This window comes from Echiichthys vipera (assembly GCF_963691815.1).
Source record: "Echiichthys vipera genome assembly, chromosome: 1".
Lineage (NCBI taxonomy): Eukaryota > Metazoa > Chordata > Actinopteri > Perciformes > Trachinidae > Echiichthys > Echiichthys vipera.
In genome coordinates, this window is record NC_139826.1 from 27317814 (window position 1) to 27340271 (window position 22458).

The following is a 22458-nucleotide window of genomic DNA, read 5'->3' on the forward strand; positions in this document are numbered from 1 at the left end:
ATTACTTACTATACAATTTAAGTTATCTTTTTTATCCAGTGTGCCTTGTATGTATGTTGAGAGATATTATAGTCATGTTTTATATGTCATGATATTGTAAATTAATTCCTTTTCAATAAAAACAAAACAAAAAACTTTACTTCAAACCTAAAAAAACAAAATGCAACCACACACATTCGTAAGTCAATAAACTAAATATTAACTACGCTAAAATGAATGTAAAACATAAATGAATTAAAGCAAAAACACCAAAGAGAACAAAACTAACACGCTGCTTTGTATGCGCAACCGTTGCGCTGAAGACCCGCACGAAGGCAAATCCACCACTTCCTCGAAGTTGATGCTCATATGACCATAGATACACTGTATATGACTACAGCGCAGCAATGCGAGGGATGTCTGCTCTAACTCTGACTCTATTTTGTGCAATGATATGTTGTTCATTGACAGAAAAGCCAGCAAATGTTTCATCTCCAAACATTATCATCATGCTCATGGATGACGTAAGTTATATGCTATGTTGTTTCCTTGTGACTTATTGGTTCATCACATCAGTGAATGAGTTTGACAGTACAAAGTATGTTTGTAATATGTCATTGAACATTGCGGTATGTACACCAGGATTATACAGTCTATGGTTTATATCTGCGCTTGCATGTGTGTTTTACCTTTCTGGATGTTAGTGTTTAAACTCTCCATTCTTTCCCTCTGCTCTTCAGATGGGTTGGGGGGACTTAGGGGTGTTTGGCCAGCCCTCTAAAGAGACCCCCAATCTGGATGCCATGGCTGCTCAGGGCATGCTGCTTCCAAATTTCTACACTGCCAACCCACTCTGTTCCCCATGTGAGTCGGCTGAAAATGTTGAAATACAGAACCTGAACCAGCAGTTCCTGTTTTGCAGGCTGTTAGAAAAATCCCTTGTCACAGCCGCATGTTTCCATTTCTACTTGTGTTTTACTGTCTTATCTTTAAAATGTTTTAAACAACTCCCGATTAAAGAAAGAATGAACTCATTTGAGCTAATACATAACCTAAAACAAGCTTAGTAGTATTCTTTGTTTATCCTGCGACGGAAATGAGAAAAAGAAAATTACTAAGCTATTATATACATACACACATTCAAACAGGACTATACACATGTATTAAGTATGGAGAGATGTCAGAGCAAGCAGGCTGCCTCACAGGATGGCGTCCCCTAGGCAGATGGGTGTTCACTGCCTTGCTGAAGGGCACTTTGGCAGTGCCCAGGAGGCAAATGGGCATCTCTCGTCCGCGACTCCGCACTCTACAGCCTTCAGTCCACCCGTTTGAAGTTTTGCTCTTGTCTTGATCTTGTGACGAGTGATCAGTTGTATTGAATGTTGCATACATTTTATGCATTGGTTAGTTTCACCGTAGATGATCTATTTATACATCCAGCCCAACTCATTAATCAGTTTATTAGCATTAGGAAGACACTATTGCCTGATATGTTCTTGAACAGGACTCAGTTTGCTCTGGACCTGGTCTTGGACATGACTCATGACTCAAATTAAGTTGGTTTTGATACAGCCCTGTGCTGAAAAGCTGCTTTTTGAACCTGTCAGAGTAGTTCATGTGGTAGCTCATTTTAGTCACTTTATTGCACATATGGCTATAGTTTTTATTTTTACGCTTTCATATATAACAATAATATACTCATACTTTATTTTTATTTATAGTTATATATTTTGCACATTTTGCAGTTTTCCACTCAGCGCACAACCATATATTCTCATAATATTTTTTTCTCTATATTGTAATCCTATTATGTTTCTTTATTTTATATTTTTGTAAATGTCCTGATCGCTATGTGAGTGTAATATATTGGAACAGCTAAAAATGGAATTTCATTCGGGATCAATAAAGTTTTTATCCATCCATCTTTCTTCCTTTTGAGTTGGTATATGACATTTCACCTGACGACAGTGATTTTGTATGTATTCAAGTTGAATCACAGACATTAATAGCAGTTGAGAAATAAAGGTTATTGTTCTTTGTAGTTACAGAAACAAATTCTCAAAAAGCAGAAATATGAGATTGAATGTACACATCAAAACTCAGATGCATGCCAGAGCAATTCATATTTTCATTCATTCATATTTCAACTGTCAAGTAATAAAGTAATGTTTCATCTGCCTATTTGATTTTATCCATCTACATTTGTAAGTTTGCATTGTTCATGTATTTTGTTACGTTATTTTATTAGAATCGTTTTAGACTCATGTCGAGATCTTCCTAGAAACTGACAGCACATCAAACACATCAAAACTCAGACTCATGCCAGAGCAATTCATATTTTCATTCATTCATATTTCAACTGTGAAGTAATAAAGTAATGTTTTATTTGCTTATTTGATTTTATTAACCAAAGTATTTTACATGTTGGACAAATGAATTTGTAATCTGCAGTGTAAATGACTTTGATGCTGGGACAAAGGCTGTATTTGTTTGCCAGTAAAAAGCATTTTGGAAGATCAACATCCAGCAATCCTAATTACTTTTTCTATCATTTCAATGACAGCCAGAGCTGCACTTCTCACTGGGAGGCTGCCTGTCAGAAACGGTTTCTACACCACAAATGCCCACGCCAGAAACGGTACCCTCTCAGTGTATCCTTACTGTAAAAATGATCCAGCTGCAAATGATTTCCTGCAGGTTTTATCATTACTTAGTCTATAATGTACAGTATGCAAGAAAGTCATGGAAAGTTTTGTACACTAAATTTTGACCTATTTTTTATAGCATACACACCGCAGGAGATAGTGGGAGGAATCTCTAAGGATGAGATTTTGATACCCCAGATGCTAAAGAAAAAGGGCTATGTCAGCAAGATAGTTGGCAAGTGGTGAGCTCTTTATCTTTCTCCAATCCAGGTTTTTTAGAGGTTTTTGAGATCATATTGATAACGACTGGTGATGGTGGCTATGAATTAAAGTCACAGAATTAATTTCACAAAAAATGAAAGTATTTTCACATGTTTTACAAATCATGCCGCCTGATATCACTGATGATTGTTGTTCACAATATATAATAATTGTAATACTGGATCTTTAAGTGTGTTTTTCCTATCTGTTGCACATCTATTGATATGTATTCCTTTCTGTGTGGTATGAAGTTGGTTTGAGATAGATCATTTGTCACACAATATTTTTTGCCTTTTGCTCTGTATTAATACACTTGGGCAAAAAGTTGATGGACGTAATGTACTGAAATTAATGGAAACCAGTGAGAGCCTAAAGGTCGTGCTTTGGTCATTTGTGTGTAGTACAGTATATTTGATTTGGTCTCAATTTAAACATGCTGAATAATCATTCAGTCACATTGATCCTGTGTGTGTTTGTCACTACAGGCATCTGGGCCACAGACCGCAGTACCTGCCTCTGGAGAAGGGTTTTGATGAATGGTTTGGTGCACCAGACTGCCACTTTGGCCCTTACAACAACAGCGTCAGGCCCAACATCCCTGTCTACAACAACTCTGAGATGCTTGGCAGGTAGCATGACACGAGCACTCAGACATACATAACAGCAGACAGAAACAGAGGCTGAAAATCTATAAAAATCTTCTTTCCCCCGTGACTCAGTGGAATAGTTTGGCTGGATGCTCCTCTGGATAAGTGTGAGTGTCTCCCCTCCTCTTCCATCTCTGTACCAGCTGTGCTTGTGTATTCCATTTTCCGCATATTTGTTTTCCCCAAAACAGACATATGTGTATTCAGGGTCATTGGAACTGGCAGCCGGGCGTGTTTTTCGCTTAGCCGTGGGTTTAATCAGCTCTGCATACCTGGGCCATGAACATACACACACACATAGACACGTACACATGCAAACACACAAACGCCCTCGGGAGACGGCAGGTTGCGTTGACTGTGTGTGAGGACACCTGGAGGAAGTGAAGCGTAAGAAAGAGAGATGCCTGTCACCGCTTCTCTGCTCACCGCACCACGCTTCAGCAAAACCTCAAAACAGTTCCCTGTGTTCAACTCTTCTGAGATTTCCCGGATATGTCTTTCACCAAAATCTCTCCTGCAAACATAGTTCGCAAGAGGGGAATTCGCTTCCGTTGTCTTAATAGTATTGTCTGCAGGAGTTTCGGTCAATTTAGAGGGAGATTGAAAGCCCTGATATTGTAGAAGAATCGTTTTATGCTGTTGAATAAGCACAGAGGAACTGGCATGGTGTGTGGTAGGGCTGGGCAATATGACCAAAATCTTCTATCCCAACATATAAATTATATCTCACTAATGATATATACCTACATATAGCATATTTTCTGCTGGTAACTCAATTTATATATATATATTTTATAAGAAATAACCAAATGATAAAATAGTGGTTGTTTACACCTGTATGAATTAAATACTTGACAATGAAAGTACTGAGTATCTTCTAATTGTATGAAGAACTTAAGTGCAAAATGATCATCACATGCAGGGGTCGACAATACAATAGAAACTATATAGAAACATATAAACAACATATTTTTATATCATTTTGACGCCCATCATATCACCCAGCCCTAGTGTGGAGTCAGGTATTTCGATGTGATGGTGGCTAACTGATAATAAAGGTTTATTCAATTTGTTTTCCAGATACTATGAGGAGTTTAAGATTGACAGGAAGACAGGAGAGTCCAACCTCACACAGATGTACTTGATGGTAAGTTAAGGCTCACCTGTCCTTTAAGGCTGTCTCTATTACAGATGATACAACCCTTTCAGTGGAGCAGAGTATATCAGGTACACACAATTGTGTTTCACAGTTTCCTTTGTAAAGCAATTAGATTGAACTAGAATACAATTGTATTGTCCACTAGAGTGGGATATTTTAAAAGAAATTAAAAGCACAATTAAACCTTGATTTTGGCTTTTGATCATTCCCATGCTTTCCACCAGCAGAAGTGGATTGTTGACGTTTGCGTCATCTCTGCAGCCTACATCAGTCTCTCCCATTCAGTTCCTGAAGGGATCAAAAGCAGCATGCAGAGATACACTGCATGCTTGAGAGGTGTACTTTGTCATCACAAGAAGATGGATCTGTCAAGTACAGCCTTGTAAAGCCCATACTAGCATACCACCAGTAGCTCACCTGGTAGAGGTGGATTTGCAAAAAAGAGTCCTTTCTGCAGCAGCCTGGGGTTTGAATCTGACCCATGGCTCTTTGCTGCATGTCTTCCCCTCTCTCTCGCCCCCTCTACTATATACCTGTATCTATCATAAAGGCAAAAAATCCCAAATAATCTTTCAAAAAAAAAATTAGTATGTGGTTTATAAGAGAGAAAAGGGTTATTTATTTTAGAAGGCCTGACCGTAGCACTGAGAATCAAGCTACTGTAAGGTATTTAACATCTGCACTGACAGTGTCGTAACACTCTCTCACACTTCCCACCTCTGCAGGAAGGTCTTGACTTCATACTCCGCCAGAGTGAGGCCAAGCAGCCCTTCTTCCTCTACTGGGCAGCCGACGCCACTCATGCCCCTGTCTATGCCTCCAGACCCTTCCTAGGGAAGAGCCAGCGAGGCCGGTACATTATATCCTACCTTACTGAGTCTTTTATTGTCCAGCAGTTGCATTTGGAACAAATGTATTTCTCACGGGGACTGTGATTTTCTGTGTTCTGTAGGTACGGTGATGCAGTGATGGAGCTAGACTACAGCGTTGGTCAGATCTTGTCATTGCTGCAGCGACTGGCCATTGAGAACAATACCTTTGTCTTCTTCACCTCAGACAATGGAGCTGCTCTGATGTCTGGCCCAAATGAAAGTAGGCACTAAACTCAAATACACACACACAGACACACCAACCCGTTCTCACTCCCAACTCGGCAAATAAGGAAGATTCATCAGTGGCCCTCAGCGTCTTATGCTGACGCACAAGACATCCTTTTCCATTTTTTGTCCACAACACATTTTCTGCCCTGTGCTGTGTGTGTTTGTGTTTTTAGATATATGTGTTTTTGTGTGTCTGATTCCTCAGGTGGGAGCAACGGCCCGTTTCTTTGCGGAAAGGAGACCACCTTTGAAGGGGGCATGAGGGAACCTGCCATTGCCTGGTGGCCTGGACACATCAAAGGAGGCACGGTGAGAATGCGACCGTGATTAAAAGCTTTAACCAATTAAAGCCTCAGAAAAATTCCAAGATCATCATTCACTTAATCCCTACCGTCTGCTCTAGAGAATAGATTAGACTTAGACCCTGGATCCAGAGCCAGTTTTTCCTCTACTAAGCATTGTTGCTGCGCCTATCAACAGGTACCAGCAGCTGAAATGCTCTCTGTAAAGCTGCAGGCGATGTACAGGACTGTAAAGCCGGGTTGAGAGTAATGGAATAATTATTTCACTAATCCTGTCTTTTGTGTGATTGTTGCTTTTTGTTTCATTTGTGTATCATTTACCACTTTACATGCGCACACTCTGACCTACTGGTGCCGTAACCAGTTAATCTTGACTACTTGACAACTTCTATCGAGTTATTGAACTGCAGCAACACTCAAGATAAACTGTGATTTTGTCTACGAAGCGTGTGGGCGCTTTTTTCCACTGTTTCCTCAAATATATTTTGGCTGGAATTAAGCCTCCAAACTCTCTATTTCCTCCTTCCCCCTCCCCAATTGAACCCCCCACCCACACTGTGATCCTCTAAGCCTGTGCGTTCTGCAAATGACTTTTAATTGTATTAGGGGCAGCTGTGACACGGGGCTGTGACGCAGAGGGATTTGGTGGAGGAGCGAGCGGAGGCTGCAGTCTGCAGTAAGCCTTGCCCCTGGCTCATCTCACAGGGGTGTGCTGGGGCCTGATAGCGCAGCAGAGTAGCGAGGGAGAGGGGGATTGGGAGCGTCTTAAGCGGCTAATCTGTTTGTGTGTTTGCTGAGGTTGGATTGAGCCGTAATGAGGACTTCAGTATCTGAATATGCCAGGCGCTCAGGATAAAGGAATGGGAGGGGTGGAGGAGCGGGGGTACAGGGAAGGAAGGAAGCAAGGAAGAAGTAAAAGAGGTGGCTGGTGTAGAAAAGAGAAAAAGGAGGAGTGGTAAAGACACTGGCAGTGCCACACTGCCAGGAACGTTGTAATGTTTGCAGGGCTTTGCTGAACCTGTGCCACTTTACTGTATAATTGACCAGTGTGTCTGTGTATGCATGTGCAAGTGTGCAGAACATGTCTGTGTTTTGTTGATTCTATATGCTTGTATCATATATATGCATGCTTTTGTGTATGTTTATGTTGGATTAGTTGTATGTGTCAGATAACTTTGTAGACCACAGATGTAAATAATATCAATACAAATGCAGAACATCACAAAACAGCTGTGTGCCTTTGCTTGTGTGTGCGTGTAAGAGAGAACGAGGATCAATAGATCCTCCCTGAAGTTCTCTGGGGTTGTGATGACAAAGCTGCTTTGTTGGAGCTACTGTACTCCACAGCTCTGGATTTATCACTCTGGGAGGGAGGACAGACCAGGCACAGGGTTGCCCTCTCTCTTGTTTTGTAGTCTTCTGAAATCTCTGTTTATCTGTGCATTGAAAAGTCCATAAGCTCTTTGAGCAAAATGCTGGAGACAACAAAAAAGCTATACAAGTCTTTGTTAAAATGGGATATCAGCAGGTTTATTGTACTGACTGAGCATGGATGTATCTTTAGATGAAGAAGATGAAGATAAGTCTTTTACTACTAACACTTAGAGTGTAATTCCAGTGCATGGTCTTTTTCGGCACTTCCACTTAAAAACTGACAAAAATCCCTTTATCTGTTAATGCATCTGACTGAAAATGTGAATGCAGTAAATTTTTGTAATTCATATTTAGGAGGATGGAAGGAGGTGTAGTGGAATGAAGGAGCATGGTTGGTCTGAAGCATGTGCAGGTTCAGCATTCTCCCAGTGCCGAGGCGGGGGGGGGCACTGTGATGGGGCGGCGGTGGCTGAAGGAACAAAGATGCGGAGGCGGTTTGGGTGCCGGACCAACAACGTTGTCGAGCGTCACAATCCGTTTTGTTGTGTTTTATCAGGCAGCAGACACACAGGCGGAGAGGCAGAGACAAGGGTAGAAGCACTGCCTCCTCAGATAACCAACATCACCACTCACAACACAGAAAGAAGTGAGCGAAAGAGAATGTGACATTAATGGAGAGTGACAAGTCGTTAAAAAAGAAAGAAAGAACAAAGGGTGAATAGAGTTTATGAAGTTTAGTGTGAGCCTGTCAAAGAGTGCAAAGCTAATAAAGGAAGGATGTAAAAGATGGCAACTCCTGAGATAAATTCCTCTGACTGTCAGAGCAGTCTGAGCCTTTGAGAGTTTAGCTTTTTTTGGTCATGCAAGTTATTACCAACTAAATGTCAGTTCTGCTTCTTCTTTTGTCCTTTTGTCCTGTCTTCTTTAATGGTTTGTGTGTGTCTGTGTGAGGGGGACTTTAAAAAAGAAGAAAAACCAAGTGAAGGACTAAATCTGTTAGTATTTGTGTGTGTGTGTGTGTGTGTGTGTGTGTGTGTGTGTGTGTGTGTGTGTGTGTGTGTGTGTGTGTGTGTGTGTGTGTGTGTGTGTGTGTGTGTGTGTGTGTGTGTGTGTGTGTGTGTGTGTGTGTGTGTGTGTGTGTGTGTGTGTGTGTGTGTGTGTGTGTGTGTGTGTGTGTGTGTGTGTGTGTGTGTGTGTGTGTGTGAGAGAGAGACAGGGAGAGAGAGAGAGGGAGAGAGTGTCTGGATGTGCAGATAGATCACGGAATGCATTGCAAAGGCTTTTCTGTGGCTGGTTCTGTGGATACAGAAGAAAGGGGAATTCATTTCAGTGCTAAGGAGCTTGTGTGTGTGTGTGTGTGTGTGTGTGTGTGTGTGTGTGTGTGTGTGTGTGTGTGTGTGTGTGTGTGTGTGTGTGTGTGTGTGTGTGTGTGTGTGTGTGTGTGTGTGTGTGTGTGTGTGTGTGTGTGTGTGTGTGTGTGTGTGTGTGTGTGTGTGTGTTGGCTGCCGATAGGAGCACAGCGGCACATGGCGGTGCAGCTGCAGAGGCCTGATAGCGCTATCTGATTGTGAGCGTGCCGTCTCCCTCTAAGGCTCGCTCAGGAGAGAATGGAACAGAAGATCAAGGATGACAACGAAAAAATGTCATTTTATCTGAAAATAGTTCAAAGTTTATAAATAAAATAAAGCTTTTTACTGGGACTGGGAGAAGGAGATAAAAAAAAAAAAACACTAGCTTGCTCCAGCTCCAGCTCCAGCTCTAGCCGCCTGCTTGCCCGGGCCTTGTCCTCTCCCGACTTTCTCTCCTCATTTTCTTCGCTCTTCCTTTTTCCTTTTCCCTCTCCAAAAACTCATTTAGAAAGAGAGGCATTTTGGATGCTCTATAATAAACCTGCAAGAAGAGATTAGAGAGGAGACTGGAGAAATGCACCTCTTCCCTACATGTGTACACACAAAAACACATACAGCCGTCCTATCATGACTACGGATTGTTACCTTGTTCACGGTCATGAAGAAAATCCAGCATAAAAGAGCGAAACAGCTCATTCTTGAATTGTAAACTTGTAATTATTGGCAACTACTGGCAGAGACATGTGTGTTTGTGTGTGTGTGTGTGCCCGTGTGCGTGTGTGTGTGTGTGCTTGCATGCGTGCCTGCATGCGTGTACTCAAGACTTGGTGACTTGCATCTTGACTTGACAGAAAATTAAAAGACCTGGGACTTGGAAATTAAAGACTTGCTTTGACTTGAGACATGATGACTCAAATCATTTGTCAGTGTTCATTTTATGCTTTCAGATTAAATATATATGTTAGCTAACGTTAGTGTGATAACGATTGATATCACTAATCAACCCAACAGCCAGAATAAAACATTGGCCTTTTGATTTAGAAGAAATTAAGAAATAAATAAGCTTTAAAGTTGTAATCTGTTTAAACTGAGTTATGTTGTTTTTACTTGCAGGCGTGCATCTGGGACCTCATTTCCCAGAATTCCTTTCAAAACTGAATAGTGACGATTGTATGACATCAACAGATTGGCTCTCCCCTGCTCAATGCAGCGTGATGCCTTCACATGCTCCACACTGATAGGAGAGCAGACCATTCCCTGCTGACTGACGTAAAAAGCGTCACTAACTGTGCCCCGGTTTGATTTTAGCGAGGGAAAGTCGCCACAAACACTCGGATCGTATTTCTCGGCAAACCTATTTGCTGGTTTTCTTGGCAAACCAGCAAATACAAGCACTTTCATTAGTGGGTCATACAGTATGACCAATCACCATTGTTTTAACTCACTCTTTGATAGATAGTAACTTAATAGGCAAAGTTACTATCCTTACTTCCTTACTAGAGAAAAGTCTTGCGGACTACGACTACGACTGTTTAAAAGTAATGGGAAGGGGGTATGTTTTGTATTGTATGAGAAATGAAGAGACAAATAATCTTGTTTAAACATTGCAGCTGACCTTGGGCATGAGCCGTGAGGTGGGGTACACCCTGGACAGGATGCCAGTCCATTGCAGGGCACACAGAGACAAACAACCATTCACAATCACATTCACCAAGTTTTAGTCCTTGAGAGGACACTCGGCCAGTCTTCGTTTCTTGCACTTTTTCCAATCATAACTCACAGGTTGTGTGAAATAGCTTATCATTTTGCAGATAGTGATTGTGGTTTTTGATTGGTTTGCTTTTTTTTTCAGGTGAGTTTCCAGTTAGCCAATGTGATGGACCTGTTCACCACCAGTCTGGCTCTGGCCGGCATCAGCCCTCCTGATGACAGAGCCCTGGATGGACTGGACTTGACAACAGTCCTGCTAAACTGCTCACACACACTCCAAAACAGGCAAGTATACACACATTAGCTGTTACAGGCATTTTACCAGTTGGCTTGAGATATGTGGTTTTCATTGGGGCCAAGATCCCCTTCATTTTTTTAAATGAATTTTATGTTAATGATCACATCTCTGGGTGGGAGAGCGGTGTTGCCCTCTAGCGTCATCAACAGGTCAAAATTGTGTTTATGACCAAATACCTCCAAAGCTAATGACATTCCCACCAACCTCAGCTGTACTTTTCAAAGTTTTCAGTTTTCAGATTACCATTTAACTCAAGGCACCACTATGCCTAAGTACAGGCCCAAAGAGCCTTTGGTATGACTGTAAGTGTAAGTGATGATAATTAAAGTGATTTTAGGGAGTCAGAAAATTAATGTTCCTGGATGGTTAAAAAAAAAAAAAGAGGCTATAATGGGTAGAAACTTAAAAGGGAACTGCTTGTACTCACATTACTTGAAATTATTTGGGCCGCGGCTCGAATGCATATTGCTTATACGTCATCACCCCTTGGAGATTTAGTTTTGTCTGACTGTTTTTGAATATTTTCATCTGACAAAATCTGCAGTAAAAACCCCACTTCACATTAAACCACCGCGAACCGTTCGGCACATCTTTTAAAATGTCCCGCGACGCATATAAACTTCAAGACCGCCGTCAACGCTCGTGCCCGTACATGTGCATCCTTGCTTTACAAAAGCCCACCTCTCTCAACCGGTCCGCGGCCGGCAAGCGTGCCGTGCCTGGTCGCCGTACAGTTGTACTCTGGTCAAGCGAAGCCACAACAGTGTGAGTGCGCCCTCAGAGCACCCAGGGAAATGTTCTGAGCATACGGGTACATTTTCTGTTTCAGAACTGAGAACACAGAAAACAATAAAGCTCACTTGGGTATAAAAAAAAACAAAAAACAAAATCAGTCTCCAACTTATTGTCTGTGGAGCAGCTCCAGACTTTATAGACTTGATGACATGAAGTAAAACACAAGTTTGAGACTTTCATCTTTTGTCTCTAACTTGTCTGTGACCCCCCCCCCCCCCCCCGATGATGGTGTTTCCCTTTAAGTGTAAGCGTGCCAGGATTTAAAAAAAATAAACCAAAGTTTTCCAATATCTACCTCAGAATTAAGAATCTGAACATTTCTTCTTCCTCTTCTTATCCTTAACAGGCCGATCTTCTATTACCGTGGGAATGAGCTGATGGCTGTGAGGCTCGGACAATACAAGGCTCACTACTGGACCTGGAGCAACTCATTGGAAGAGTTTAAAAGCGTAAGATTCCCTTTTTAACACAGCAGCTCTATCCCATCTGTTCCCTCTGTTCTTGATTTGCCCTGCCACATCCTTCCTCTTTGTCTCTCCTAATCTAACTCAAACACTTTCACTGTTGGTGTTATCTTGAAAATGGCTCATCAGTTGACTGCTGTGTACATCAGAGCGTAATGAATATTAATGAAGAACCCCCACGTCAGCGAACTTACATCATTCATCAACCAGTTGACTTGTTTGTTCTGACTCCAGTGGAGATTTTCTTCCTCTCCATTTACATACCGACACTCCCTGCTGTAGACTTGTTCTTTTGGCACCACAGAGCTCAAATAGAAAGAAAGAAAGGCAGATGCCGGCAGTGTCTCTCGGCCGTAATTACATCGACTCTGTGCTGATTAAATGTATCAGGAGAAATGTGAAATGTAACACTTGACAAGCAAGATGATGTGGTTCTTCTTTTTTTCTCCCCTGTCCAAGAAAACATGTTCTCCTGTTCTCCCATCATGGCTCTGCTTTTCCTGTGATTCAGTTTGTTTTATGCCCCATCGGTCGCTTAAATTGCTCTCTCCTTCAGGGCCGCTGAATCAATAGCAACCTCCTTTATCAACTCATGTGAACTGAAGTGGAACTTCACAAATAATAGCTTCTGATTGCCTGTGAGTTTCCTATCGATTGGTGTGTGTGTGCGTGCGTGCGTGTGTGCGTGTGTGCGTGTGTGTGTGTGTGTGTGTGAGAGAGAGAGAGAGAGAGAGAGAGTACATGAAAGAGAAAGGACGAGAGAAAACATGTACACATATGTTCGGTTCTCCATATAGATGTCTGTGCGTGTTTTATGGAGCGACTGCTGAGCTCCTTCGAGGGAAAGTTAAATTTCCAATATGCTTCATGTCATTATGGTTGAATCCCTAAACTGTCCATCTCATGTAACCCATAGTGCATTTGATAAACATGAAAAATGAAAACAAACCGACTTATTGAGCTGTTTCACACAGTCGGGCTACATTTTGAGAATTAGCTTTAGAATGGAACAATATGTTTCAAGGTCCTTGTTTAGACCTTATCTTGCAGGAATAATACAGATTAATGATCATTTCAAAATGATCTGGAACCTTAAAACCCCTTTGCAGGATTCAGCTTTGGGAATAATATACTCTATAATATAGTTTGTTTTCTTTCTTTGCTCATGGTAAGAAAATAAACGAGGTAAGGTGTGTGTCTGTGAAGAAGAACAAAATTACAGGTTAATAGTTGGGAGGCGCTCTGTCCTGGCTGTGTTCATGCAGTTTAGCCATGAGGAAAATGAGAAATTTCACAGGCTTAACTGGCCCTCATCAAACTCTCTTGAGGGGCTGTAGTGATGTTAATATTGTGAAATATCATTTGTCGTAACAGCGGCTCTTTTGTACTGTATCTGGATTGCTGTGTAACCTGTGATACAGTCGGAGCTCTATGGAAACTGGGACAGCTTTTGTTAACCTTGTGGAATGCTTCACAAAGGGATCAATGAAAACTAAAAAAATGACTTGTTCCCCAGACACTTGTTAGTCCTACACTTGTTTCTTATTTCCTCAATTTCTGCATCAATTGAGCTGCAGGAATTGACATGACATAGACTGTGCAGTAGCTCCTGCACTTGACTCTAGACATTAACGCACCTGTGCCTGCTAAACAGCAACTACAGACTTTATGGCAAAAGGTGAGGACATACAGTATACACCACAGAAGTCTGCTGAACTTAATTACCTCAACATTTGGCAAAAGATCCAGAGATCAACTGCAATTTTTACATGTCTGTAGTGATATCGATGATGTATAAAGTAGATATGTTTACAGTATGTATTAGGACTGACACAAACATACACACTCACATACACTTTGTCAGAATGTTATAAAAATGTCTATCGTATATATTTTAGATATCATTTCTTTTGCGATGGTGAAACACCAGTGGCTGGACTGTGTTGCAGCAATATTTACATCCTTTTGGATGCTTTATCTTCTGATTCTGGCATTTTTTGTTCATTTTGGACTAAAGTTCTTAAGAAAATGAGAAAATACCCATATTTATCATTTGTCAAGTATTTAATTTACACTTGAATACAGAAAAATAAACTTTACTATGTGGTTATTTCATATAGACTATTTATTGAATTACCAGCAAACAAGCTATATTGCGATATATACCACTATTGGGATATGAAATTACCTCTATATCGCCCTGGTATATTATTATTATATTATTATTATTATTTTAAATATTTAGCCACAATCTAAATGCAGTGATTGCTCTCCTTCTACAGCATATTTTTTATTCCATTTTTGGATCAAAATAGGCACATCTCCTTTTCCGAGATCCATCCTGCCACCGCTGGATGCTCCTGCACCTTATCTTGTAATAGCAACTGCTCTGCTCCAGTTTGAAAGCGGCCTAGTTGTATCCATAGCATTAATGTCAGGGAAGATATGGAGTTCTTGCTGTTATGTCTTGGGTACAAGAGACCGAGTCAGAGAGACACACAGCAGGCCTTTCTGGCTGCTGCACTGGGATGAGTTTTTTTTTCTTCAGTCTTTTCTGCATTTCTAAGCTTTTGGCTTCAAAAGACAGGACAAGTCTGGATCAAAGGAGGCTCTGCGGGGCGGGGGGTATCTATCTTTCTCTCTTTCTCTCTCTCTCTCTCTTCTATATGTATTTTTGAGGTGCTCCGTTGAGCGATCTCAGAGGGGGGCAGCAGCAGTGCCTTACAGATGAATGCTTTCTCAATATTAGTTGTGCGCATCAAAAAGTGTGTGTGCGTGTGTGTGTATGTGTGTGTGTGTGTGTGTGTGTGTGTTTATGTGGAGAAGAAGGGGGCAGATCTCCAGGGGGTTCTGAGTATGACTCAATCAGACTTCCAGAGCTCACAAGAATCGAGTCAGGGAGCAGGATTGAAAGGGAGGAGGCAGCACAAGGAAGACGTGTTTTAACTAAAACATCTAAAAGAATCAAATATACACCACTGAAAATGACCAGATTCGACATACACCATGGGAAAGAACAGGAAGTTAAAGAAAAGGCATAACAGAGAGCAAAATAATATCAAGACTTGTTGAGAAAATTAGATGTCAGGATCTAATTTATTTCATTTTTTATTTTGTAGGTTTCACTTATGTGGTGCATAAAGAGTAAAAGCAAATATCCCTTATTTCAAACCTGTGGGACTGATCTCAAATGTTGTCTTGCTCTTTAGAGAAAGGCTGAGCTCTGCTCCTTCCTGCAGTCGGTTGCAGTCTTATTCCAGCATACATACAGAAGACAGGGCCACAGGGCTTGAGCTGAGTGGTGAAATGTTCTCAGTGGTGTGAAAATAAACTATAGCAGGCACATAGACTATCCAAACATTATCTGTAACCGCTTATCCTAGGCGGGGTCGCGGGGAGCTGGGGCCGATCCCAGCTGACATTGGGCGAGAGGCAGGGAACACCCTGGACAGGATGCAAGACTATCACAGAGCTGACATATAGAGGCGGACAACCATTCTCACTCACACTACGGGCTATTTAGAGCACCGCGCCGCCCCACATGTACAATAACATCTGATAAATTAGAAACATGGAGAGAAAGAAAGCCTCCTCTCTAATCTGAATTCCTCCTCCTCAAATGTCAGATTTATAATGCATTATCAGTCACATTATTACATTATGATACATGTACCAAGATGGTAGGTCATCAACTTGATGAAGGCTCTGGTCGCTGGATTAGAAGTTTGTTTTTCTGCCTCATTATTAGCCACGCTAGACATCAATATGTATCTGTAAAAAAAACAACAAAAAAAAGTTTGTCTTTCTTATGTGCGATTTCTCTCACAGGGCATCAACTTCTGTCCAGGTCAAGAGGTCCCAGATGTCACTACTCACGACCAGAAAGAGCACACACTGCAGCCAATCATTTTCCACCTGGGGCGGGATCCTGGGGAAAAGTTCCCAATCAGGTTAGTCCCCCCCAAAAAAATATCAACTCTGCTTACTGCTGATTTACAGTAGGGGAGGCAGAGAAGAGGTGAGAAAAACAAATGAGAGGAGGAGGAGGAGGAGAGAGGTAGTCAACCAGGAACAAGAGAAAAGATGCTGGGAAATGAACTGGAGAGAGGTGAGAATAGGAAGGCAGTTTGCCTGCTGGTAGCGCAGAATGTGTATGAGATCAATGCTGATTCAGTGGCACGAAAAAGATGGATTGATCCGCTCAGCCAGAGCCCGCCTGATTACACCCTTCTCTTTGTGATTGCAAACAGCTCCTTAAAGATCACTATCTGGCCATCAACCCTCCCGGTGCACCGCTGCAGGTTAAAATTGCAAGATAAATTGTTCGGCTCTAAATTGAGAGCGAGTGCTGTTTAATGGAGTTTTGTGTGTCTCTGTCTTCACTCAAGGCAGAGTTAAGATTTGCAGAGAGGATAGAGTGACGCCAGGCGACACAGACAGCCAAGGCTGAGCTAAGACTATTACTAAATAAGGGTGCAGCGATAGATGAGTGCTGTCTTTTACTGTGTATTGCCAGTGCAGAATATTTATGTGATATCTTTTCAAAAATGTTACGCAAGCAGATGCCGCGACTAATACGCTAAGGTAATCTTAAAGAGAATATAGAGAGAATATTCCTTTTGTGCTCAGTGTTCGCTTTGGCTCCCTCCTGCCATAAAACCTCCTAGATTGACCTTTCTCTTCTGCCTCCTGCAGCTCTGCCTCGCACATTCTGTTCCGGCCTCATCTCCTCTATGCCTCTTGCTCAAACTCCTTTGAGTTCTGTGGTGAGATTGGATGATAAAACATTAATGCTGTTTTTCAATTGCCCATCTTTTAGCTTTCCTATTCACTCCGAAGAATTAAAAAAAAAAGCAAAAAACCATCAATACGCAGTCATGTGTACGCAGATATACACACACACACACACACACACACACAAAAGAACCGAAAAACCCACACTCATTTTTCACCTCAGCAGGAGAGTTCGTCTACAAGGTCACCTCCCACACCAAGCTGCATGAACTCCTTACGGTTGATGCCCTGTTCTGTTTTGCGCTCTCATCAGCACTCTACATTCCCTTTCCTCTCCAAACTTTTGTCTTACTTGGGCCTCACGTTACTTCTCTACTGCTGTGCACCTTGGCTCACTTCTCACCACTCAGCTGCTGTCGCTCTGCATCCACAGGGACTGTTCTCCTTCATCCTAGGTGTGTGTGTGTGTGTGTGTGTGTGTGTGTGTGTGTGTGTGTGTGTGTGTGTGTGTGTGTGTGTGTGTGTGTGTGTGTGTGTGTGTGTGTGTGTGTGTGTGTGTGTGTGTGTGTGTGTGTGTGTGTGTGTGTGTGTGTGTGTGTGTGTGTGTGTGTGTGTGTGTGTGTACACATGTGTATGTGTGCGTTTTGTCCGTGTGCTCCTCGGTCCCCCATCTGGACTGGCTGCCTGGCCATCATTAATCTCTGTCTGCACCTAAAGAGCCACTTAAGATGATGTAGGGCCTGTCTGTACACATACCTTCACTACTGTCGCAGGATGTGATATAAAAGAGCACACACACGCACACAATCTCCAGTCCAGAACAGTCACCCACAAAAACAGTGTCGATTATAATTATGCAATCTAGGTGAGAATGTGGGAACAAAAATTGTGGTCGTTTTCAATTTCTAGTTGGTTTCTGTTTTGTTTTGAAAACAAACAGAAACCAGATTTGATTAGAATCAGAGGATGACAAGGTCTGTATTGGTGGTCCATCTGTCTAGGATGACGTACAAACCCAATCAGGTCTGCAGCTACCCAGCTCAGTGAATTTTTATTTCCCATTGGATTCATCCAAAGCCTTTTGCTGCCTTCCACTTTGCCCTCCATCTCTGTGAACGAAGGCCCTGAGGTTAACACATCCTACTCTCACACCACCTACCTCAGCTTAGGTCCCCAGAGCCCCGGTCATCCTGCAGTATAGTCCCAGCCCTTACACTGCAGGCAGCCCTGCACAGTCTGGCCTCATCTGCTGCCTGCCACCACGCTCTTGTGTCCCCAATCAATAGTCCTTACTGAAGTGCTCAATTTCCACCAGGGTGGAGAAGGTGGTGGAGGGGAGGGGAAGGCAGGACAGATGTATTTGATTGTCTCCTCAATTCCCCCACCTTCTGCCACTGTGTGGTTGTTTCTCCCTCTCTCTGTCTGTGTGTGTGTGTGTGTGTGTGAGTGTGTGTGTGTGTGTGTGTGTGTGTATGTGTGTGTGTGTTCGTTCCAGCAATAGTGTTATGAATCAGTAATCAGAGTGGTGACACACCTGAGCAATGCCCCCCATCCCCCTTGGGTGCCATACATTATAAATCAAAAGACTAAATTTGCATACAGCCTGCTTATTATTCCAGATTTTGCCTCTACACCAGTAAGGGTTATAATCATGATAATGAGCTGTGCTGACTGTGGGCTTTTTATTATTTGTTTGCAGAGGGGGCATAAACAAATGATATTATTAGATTTTGATTTAGAGGTCTGCAGTGTGAGATTTTCAGCACATAGACAAAACAATAGAAAACGTAATGTCTTGCCTTGTTTCTCGGTGCGTGGCCTGCAGACTTGTATGTAGGAATTGAATGCCTAGCAGTCTGATAAATCCCCCTTACATTTTACTTCTATTAAGTTGCTTCATCACTTATCATAAAATGAATCGCAACAATCAGTAGCGGGCGCAGATAGAAGGGGAATGAAATATCCCTCTAGCTGATTTGGATGCGATTTTAGATAGCTGAAGCAATTTAATCTGAAGGTCTGACTTTTAACCAAGGCTAGTAATCCAGTTTTTCCCCTATCAGCCAGGGTCATAATGCGTAGATAGTTAGTTTATGACGAATGTGGCACACCAGGAGAGAGCCTAATTGCAGCCAGTGCACTACCAGTCCAGTAATTGTAGGGCAAAGTAAAGACTGAAACTATCAAGGAAAGGAGCAGGTGCTGGATGATGGAGGAAGCCTTGCTGCCCTGTGGGAGATCTAAGAGGGAGGGTAGGTGTGAGCTGGACAGGGCCTGGGGTTATTACTCTAATTGACACTTCACCTCACACACACGCACATGTTCCCCAGGGGCCAATCAGAGGGCCCGGTTTGCAGTGGAGGGAGGACGGAAGGCTGGCACAGGTGCGGCTGGCGAGTGTATCAGGGGTGTAATTGCACTGCTGATATTTGTCTATCTGTGTGTCACGCCACCAGATGCCCACTCCCCCAACACACACACACACACACACACACACACACACACACACACACACACACACACACGTGTTCATACGCAGCCCATTAACCCTACAGGTCCTATTGAGAGCAGCGTTCCTTTGAAAGCCTTCAGGGCCCCTGTGTTTTACACACTGAATATAATAATGCACAGAGGTGCTCAGGCTCACTGGTGTCCAACAGCAGTAATTGAGAGACAGGGGATGGGATAGGGGTTACATAGTTCAGCCTGCTGAGTGTGCTTTCCCAAAGGGTGCCCAAGTGGACAGCCTGTGTGTGTGTGTGTGTGTGTGTGTGTGTGTGTGTGTGTGTGTGTGTGTGTGTGTGTGTGTGTGTGTGTGTGTGTGTATTTACATGTACAGTATGTGACCAGTGGAAAGATTCAAACTCATTTAGGGTCCTTCTTGTTGTTGGTTAAGCCATGCTTTCACTTGTTTATGAAAAACTTTAAACTCTGATCTGAATTTGGTCAATTGACAGAAAACAAATCAAGTATTTTAAAAATGTATTTATTTTCTGTGATTTTTTAAGCAAAAATAATTTTGGGTCTTGCTTCTGCAATGAGGATTTGCTGCCTACCTATGTCATGTATCATTGTGAAATGAATATCTTTGGTTAAACATATGAAGACGTCAGGCTGACAGACATTTATTACTTTTTTTTTTTTACATTTTATTTAGATTAGTCAGAAAATACTATCAGATAATAGAAAATCAAAGTAATTATTAGTTGCAGCCTTACTGACTGTGTGCATTGTGTGTTTGCAGTGTTCTGACTAAAGAGTACCAGGATGTGCTGAGTAGGATCTCTCCAGTTGTGGAGCAGCATAAGGAGACTCTGGTGCCGGGTGTTCCCCAGCTCAACATGTGTGACGTGGCAGTGATGGTGAGAATCACATACCATAAATATCGTGACACACCTTGTTGATGAAATTGCAAAAAAAAAGAGTAATTATTAATTACTATAATAATAATTGTTACTCTGCTCCCAATAAATCCAGAGGCAGTGGAACAAAGACAGTTCTGTTTTCACAGCAGATACTGTATGTTTCTTCTGGGCGTGTTTTGCTCCTTATCGGTCTGTTCGCTCCGTCACACTTGTACATCAGATAAATGAACCCAAATTAAGCCTTTATGAAAAACCTGAGAATCAATAAAAGTATCTGAATAGAGATATTTTCTCACTTGCTCTGTTCTCAGTCTGCATATCATGAATGTTCCACTTGAACAGATTCAGCTTTTATTTTCATATTGGTTCATCACGGTTACTAACCTGCTCCAGAACGTGTATCATGTTTGATGGAATCATAAGTTATCGCCTTAATCTGGACCGTTTCTCCTCAATTGTGTCTGTGTACTTTGGTAGAAAAAGAAAATACCTCCTTTAGGATTATTTAAAGCAGCTAAATGGAGCAGTGAATTGGTCCCCCCAAAGCACCATGGATTGTGAGCTACACTGCTGTGGATTCATTGGTGGCAGAACACTACCCCCTTGTGGTGACGATGATGAACCCAGTTTTAAGTTCTAAGGGTTGGAAAGAATAATGTTTGGACGCTTTCCTATAATGTTTGTCTTATCCTGTGTAATACTAATATGGATCTACTTTTTACATCATGTTTCTCAAGCATGAACATATTGAACTGAAACTGAAACTTGACAAATTTAATATTTGAAGTTGAATGTTTTTCAACTAAAGTTCATACTGAAAAAACAATTGTGCAGTGTGAAACCTAGTCTGTGATGTTGCCATTCATTAGTGAATTGATTGTTTTTTTTAAATAAATTATGCTAGATATGACATAATTACATGAACTGGCAATACATAAAGCTTGACATCCACTAATATATCCCTTATGTATTGTTCCCGTAAGATAAAACTCTATTTAATGACAGGTGATACATTTTATTGCTAAACCAGGGGAAATGACTTGGAAAATAATCATAAAGGACACAAAGGACCGTAAACTGTGGCCCCCAAATAGACCTTCATGTCACAGGACAGGCCATAAAACAGTAACACATATTCCAGTAAATAACTAATATCTCTGATAACAACATATTATTGTGCTTATACTGTGATGACCACTCTCTGTTACAGAATTGGGCCCCCACAGGCTGTGAGAAGTTAGGAAAGTGTCTCAACGTGCCCAAGTCTGAGCCCTGGAAGTGTGACTGGCCACACTGAGAGAATGAGGAAGCAAAACCTGAAGATGTGCCTTTCTACAGAACAACATATGTTTGTTTTTTCATTAAAAGGATATGTATTTGAATTCTTTGTAAACTGTTTCATGCACAATGTTGAAGAGAAGGAAATGGGGAAAAACCAAGGGAATAATGTTTTTTTTATAAAACATATTGATTATGCAAATAGCTCTTTTACAGCTGTGATTTTTAATGAGCCATCACAAGTTCTACCTGTTGATGAAAAAACGCTGCACTCAGAGCCACTGGACTCAGGATTCATTTGAATGATGCAGAGCAGATGGGAAATGTATTTATTTTGACCTAATGTAACGAATTATACTGTATACTTATTATACTGGATTGATTCTGTAGTCAAAATGGGGTTTTTAATAAAAAAAAAGATTTGTATTACTTTGTATCATGACTATTTTTGGGACTTTTAACCAAACTCTCTCTTTTTAGTTTGGCAGATTACTGGCTTAATCTAATAGAGATTAATCTACCACTTTGTGTGTCTTCCTGTAAAAGTCAGAGCACGTATTTGTCTAGTTTGTGCCAAGTAGCTGCTTGGGTAACACTATTGCACATATTCTTACTAACAGTCATTTCCTACACAGCTAAAAGGAAATTGCTTGTTTCAGGAAACAGATAGAGTGAGCTGTCTTTTGCAAATGAAATCCTACCGTCATGTCAGATGGATCAAAGCGGAATAACAACAATGGAGGTGGACATTGCTTTTATCAAATCTAAGAGGGGGATCCTGAAAGCAGCAGAGATGGTGAGACGATTCACACATCCACCAAAAGTTGAACGTTTGGACTTTGCAACAGAAGTACTGAAAGAGCCAAGACGTGTCCTGTGCACTTTAGAAAGAGAAGGAGAAGTTACAAGAGGCAATAACAAAGTAGTGTCACAAGTTTTCTTCATATGTAAGTTACTAGAACTAGTCTGTCGATATCAGTCAATGACATTAACATACC

At 41.7% G+C, this 22458-nt stretch overlaps 2 protein-coding genes across 3 annotated transcripts in view; both read left to right on the forward strand.

Moving 5' to 3' along the window:
* The first annotated feature begins 377 nt into the window (after positions 1–377).
* Positions 378–21881, forward strand: galns (galactosamine (N-acetyl)-6-sulfatase). 2 transcript variants are annotated; one of them, XM_083915657.1, is made up of 14 exons: positions 378–503; positions 720–843; positions 2543–2617; positions 2764–2866; positions 3371–3514; positions 4613–4679; positions 5417–5544; positions 5644–5783; positions 5997–6100; positions 10669–10811; positions 11966–12068; positions 15912–16033; positions 20062–20179; positions 21393–21881. In XM_083915657.1, the coding sequence occupies exons 1-14, from the start codon at positions 387–389 to the stop codon at positions 21477–21479; spliced, it is 1575 nt and encodes a 524-aa protein (XP_083771783.1). In that variant the 5' UTR covers positions 378–386; the 3' UTR covers positions 21480–21881. The 2 variants fall into 2 exon arrangements, with proteins under 2 accessions (XP_083771783.1, XP_083771784.1); XM_083915658.1 differs by lacking the exons at positions 378–503; positions 720–843; positions 2764–2866 and having other exon boundaries at positions 2582–2617.
* A 233-nt stretch (positions 21882–22114) lies between these two features.
* cklf (chemokine like factor) overlaps positions 22115–22458 on the forward strand; it is a 1659-nt gene continuing 1315 nt past the window's right edge. The window contains exon 1 of the mRNA XM_083938199.1: positions 22115–22256. Coding sequence (XP_083794325.1) covers positions 22173–22256 — 84 coding nt within the window. The 5' untranslated portion in view covers positions 22115–22172. The remainder of the gene's footprint in view (positions 22257–22458) is intronic.